The sequence below is a fragment of the Helianthus annuus genome, chromosome 7 (genome assembly GCF_002127325.2).
Source record: "Helianthus annuus cultivar XRQ/B chromosome 7, HanXRQr2.0-SUNRISE, whole genome shotgun sequence".
Lineage (NCBI taxonomy): Eukaryota > Viridiplantae > Streptophyta > Magnoliopsida > Asterales > Asteraceae > Helianthus > Helianthus annuus.
Window position 1 is genome coordinate 84,816,486 of NC_035439.2, and position 5,183 is coordinate 84,821,668.

At 35.3% G+C, this 5,183-nt stretch overlaps 1 protein-coding gene and 1 long non-coding RNA gene across 2 annotated transcripts; both read right to left on the reverse strand.

Moving 5' to 3' along the window:
* Positions 1-838: 838 nt before the first annotated feature.
* On the reverse strand, positions 839-2,339 carry LOC110866255. Its single transcript, XR_002551268.2, has 3 exons — positions 2,204-2,339; positions 1,643-1,696; positions 839-1,071 (listed from the first exon to the last, which is right to left on the reverse strand). It is a non-coding gene; the product is annotated as an uncharacterized LOC110866255 (long non-coding RNA).
* A 286-nt stretch (positions 2,340-2,625) lies between these two features.
* Positions 2,626-3,129, reverse strand: LOC110866571. The gene has a single exon (XM_022115715.1). The coding sequence runs from the start codon at positions 3,127-3,129 to the stop codon at positions 2,626-2,628; it is 504 nt and encodes a 167-aa protein (XP_021971407.1).
* Between the last annotated feature and the right edge of the window lie 2,054 nt (positions 3,130-5,183).

Here is a 5,183-nt window from a genome sequence, read left to right on the forward strand (position 1 = left end):
GAAATACAGAGAAAGGCTGGAGCCAGAGAAGGGGTGACATCAGCGCCAGCAGTGACGAGTTTAGTCGCAGGCTATGGTTTCGCGACATTTGACCATCGGAGAGGGATAGATCGTTCTTGGTTATTGACAATGGTGGTGGTAATCGATAGCTTTGGCGGTAGTACAAGTAAGCTTCACTATATTTCCCAACTTCTGAATAACTCAATCTATTTTTACCTGTTTGTTTAGTCCATTCCGTATTTGAGTCCTAATGGTGCCTGTTAATTGTTATTTATTTTTTGTTTTATTATTTTTAGGATTAGGATGTTTTAGTAAAGTCACAAAGCAGTTGTGGAGAAATTCTTAAGTATGTTAATGGTAAGACTTTTTGAAGTCGTTTATGGAAACATTAAATTTTTGCCTTGACATTTTATTTTATTTATTTATAAATATATAATTTATGCTTTACTTGGATCATAGGTGATAACACAGAGAAGTAGACTCTGAAGAGGGATCATCCTCTAAATGTTCATGGTGCTATGCATTGTAGTTTTATATTTCTATGTGTAACGTCCACTTTTCATAAGGTCTAAACTCAATACTTTATTGTCGAAAATCACGACCCAATTTGAACTTTTTACATACCATTAGAAATAAACTTAATTGTTCATAAAAAACCATTTCCGTTTAGACATTCGCAACCAACTAGGTTTATACGTAAGACGTGGCATACTAAGATTTAAAGTTTAACAACTAAACATAAATTATTTGTAACAAAAGTATTTGAAACACCCTTAATACACATTCGGAAATATTATTTAATGACATACTATTTCTAACAAAAATTAGGCATGACCCATCCGAAACATGAGCGGTTCCCTGTTTTCAACAATCATCATCATTTCAAGAAATTCTACGACACGTTCAAAAGACATAACATGTTAAGCTTTAAGGTCTAGCTACTAAACAAAAGTTATATACCACAAAAGTATTTTTGACCCATAACATAATTACAAAGTAGCGGAAGCGCATGATGGACATGATTCGTGTGTGTTCGTTCTAAGTCACCAAGCCATTATGTAGAGGATTTACCTACATCAAACAACAAACTTGAAGAGTTAAATTCCATTAACTATGTTACATTTTATCTAATAAACCAATTCATCTATTTCGTGTCTTCACATTATTCTTGCACTTACTACCCATCGAAACGGGTCAAACATACCTATCTCAAAATAGAGAGAAAACATACCATTCATTACTTTCCCGTTGAAACGGGTCAAAACATACTATCTCATTACTGATATAAAACATACATTTCTTAACCCGCTAGAAACGGGTAATTACATTCGTAAAATAAACTTCCATTTGGTTTGTTTACCACGGACGAATACGTTCCTTTCATCTTTTGTACTTTCATCAACTCCAAACCGTTTATAATGGTTCGACTAATTACATTCCTTTCTTACATAACTTTCCAATATACGGTTTATTCGAGACAAACCGATCATAACACAATATCATTCATAAACTTTCTTTTCATATGACCCATTTATGATGGGTCATGCTATCTATAACATAACTACTACGGACTACCATAATTATGATTTTGATATAAAACGACAAGTTACAAAATAAAGTTTGTATGCATAAAACAACATACCTCGATCTTGCGAGCTTTCCAATTTCCTAGCGTTTGAGCTTTCTTCTTTTACGCCTACATTAATACATTCACTCTTTTAGGCCAAACTATATCATTTCATCATTCATATAATTCCTCATATGACAACATTATCATAAATGAACAAATTTCACATATTTGTTCTCTTAGACATTTCATCGAACACTTGGCAGGTTTCGCATTGATAGGACATTTTGTACAAATATTCAAAGACAAATCCTACTAGTTCATCTAGTAACTTACCAACAATCAACCAAATTCATAAATCCTTCTTAACCTTCACTGATTTATTTAACATTTCAAGTATTACAACAACATCATATGTTAGAGTTACACATGATTACTTCTATTTTTGATCATCTCATTCATATCATATTTTTATCAAATGGGTTTATACTAAAATCATTCAATGGCCTTAAATCATGCATGATTCTTGTTCTAGAGGGCATTCCTAACTCTAATTTACACATTTTGTTACATGAACTCAATATAGGGTTGTAACCCACTTCCTACAAAATCATAATTTCAAAGAATTGAACTTACCACTTCAATACTCGAGTTCAGTAGAGCGTTATTTGATGTTCATGCAGTGGATTATCCTTCAATTTCAAGTTTAATTGCTTGATTCTTTGAAACAAGGGTTTCCCCTTGTGCTCCTGTTCTTGTTCGATCCCCAGACACACACACTGTGTGTGTTTTGGGTTTAATTTTTCTTATAAATTGAGTTTTAGTAATTTACACCTTTGGCCCTTCTAGTTTATTTACTTATTTATCTTATACTTTTTTCATTACGTTACTAATAGTTGTATCATTTCCATTAACTAAGTTAAATCTTTAATTTATTTAGCTTTTATGTCCAGTGTATCTTTTTGGGGTGTTACAAGTCTACCTCTATTAAAAGAGGTTTCGTCCCCGAAACCTGGACACATAACAAATTAATTATTTACGTACCGAAGAGAAAAAGGTTAGCGCTTTCGCATTTCATCTTCCGTTTCCCATGTAAGTTCCGATCCTTTCCGATGTTGCCATTGTACAAGGACTTGTCTAACGGCTTTATTGCGAAGGTTCTTCACTTTAACATCTTTAATGGCTATCGGTCTTTCAACATAGTTTAATCCCTTATCCAATTCAATGTCGTCAAGAGGCACGAACGCCGTTTCATCCGCAAGGCACTTTCTCAATTGTGATACATGAAAAGTATTTTGAATCTCGTCTAGAGTATACAACAATTCTAAGCGATAAGCAACCTTCCTGACTCGGGCTACAATCTTAAACAGTCCAATATAACGAGGACCTAATTTACCCCGTTTACGAAAACGGATTATGCCCTTCCATGGAGATACTTTCAGTAAAACATAATCTCCGACTTGAAACTCGATAGGACGTCTTCTCTTATCCGCATAGGCTTTTTGCCGATCTTGAGCTGCTTTTAGTCGAGCTCTAATAAGATCGATCTTTTCGTTGGTCATTGCTATTAAATCGTTAGGTGCAAGTTCCCTTTATCCTACTTCCCCCCAACATAAGGGAGTCCTACACTTCCTTCCGTATAATAATTCATAGGGGGCCATTTGGATACTGCTATGGTAACTGTTATTCTAAGAGAATTCCACAAGCGGTAAATGGTCATCCCAATTTCCCCCAAAGTCTAAAGCGCACGCCCTCAACATATCAATAAGGGTTTGGATGGCTCTTTCTGGTTGGCCGTCGGTTTGAGGGTGATAGGCGGTGCTTATGTGTAGCTTCGTACCCATATTTTCATGAAACTTTGCCTGTAACAAGAGGTGAATCTCGTATCCCAATCCGAGATGATTGACACGGGCACCCCGTGTCGAGAAATTATCTCGTTCATATAAACTTCCGCCATTCTTTTGTATGAATAAGTCTCTCGAATAGGTAAAAAGTGGGCACTTTTTGTGAGTCGGTCCACTATTACCCATATTGTGTTGTGCCCCTTCTTCATTCTAGGTAGCTTTGTCACCAGATCCATTATTATCTCTTCCCGTTTCCATACCGAAATTTCCAAGGGTTGTAATTCTCCGTACGATTTCTGATGTTCTGCCTTCTCTTTGAAACATGTTAAGCATTTCGCGACATACTTAACAATATCTGGTTTCATACCCAGCCACCAATAGTTTGCCTTCAAGTTCCGGTACATTTTTGTTGCCCTGGGGTGAGTTGAATACCGTGACTTATTTAAGAGGTAGTATTCATTTACAATCATAAGTATATATCTTTTTCTCGTCTTAAAATCAGGAGTTGAACTTTCATGCATTTACCATTCGTAGTGGGTCATTCTATTTCCACCTCACTCATACACCATAGAAGATATTACATTCTAACATTAGCCCCACGAATACCTGTCGTGAGTTTACCTCGATGTTCTATTATTAGCATCCTTTCTAGGTACTTTCGCTCACATTATAATTTGGACCATTTACATACTTATTTTACTAACATTCATTTGAGTTAAACGTTACCACCGGATAATTATTATTTCATTCCCGCTTATCTGGAGCAAACCACTACATTCCATTACTAACGTTGCTCCTAATTTCTTTCATATCCTCATGGAAGGTTAGCATATGATAGCACGCACTACTATAAACATTCAAATATTGATACACCATCATAATTACCATTTTCATACTCACTTATCCATACTCGTCACGAGGTTTAAGCATTAATCTACATTTTCTACTGTTCCTTGAACTACTTACAACTTTTAGTCTAGCCTCAAATTTAATCTTTCGTATCACTTTATTATTAACTCTTTGCATGCACTACTTATTATACTAACCGGGTATGTTGTGCAAAAGCATCATACGAGCGTTTAACCAATTAGTCTAAACTTTCAACTTTTAGTCTAGCCTCAAATTTAATCTTTCGTATCACTTTATTATTAACTCTTTGCATGCACTACTTATTATACTAACCGGGTATGTTGTGCAAAAGCATCATACGAGCGTTTAACGAATTAGTCTAAACTTTCACTCAAGACCTTTAGATCTTCCTCATAATGATATAAATATCTTCTTATGTTGACCATTAAAGGTCGAACATTTCATACCATACCATAATTATCCTACCCTTTATTTCGTTCACACGTACAAATCAATCTACAAATTCTTACTCATCAGTCAAGAACTAAAATTTTTACTAACCTTGATTTCATTACATAGACCAATGATCCGCGACCCGGATCGTCCCTCTCCTTCATGAGTTCTCACCATAATCAGATTAACCTCATTCATCCGTGTGATGAACTTCTGCTCGTGCACATCCTTTCTCAACACTACCAGTTTTATCATATTGAGCGTTCTACCTCCTTCATCTATAAAATTTAGGATTAGCATATTTCGTTCAAATTTCTTCAAGTGTGGCGCTTATTAACTCATTTTGACCCATTCACAACGGGTTAATACATGACTGTTTCCTAATGTATCATTTCCACTCGTTTGACCCATACTCAACGGGTCAATACATGACCATCCCTTAATATACCATTTTCATTTGTTCATTCACT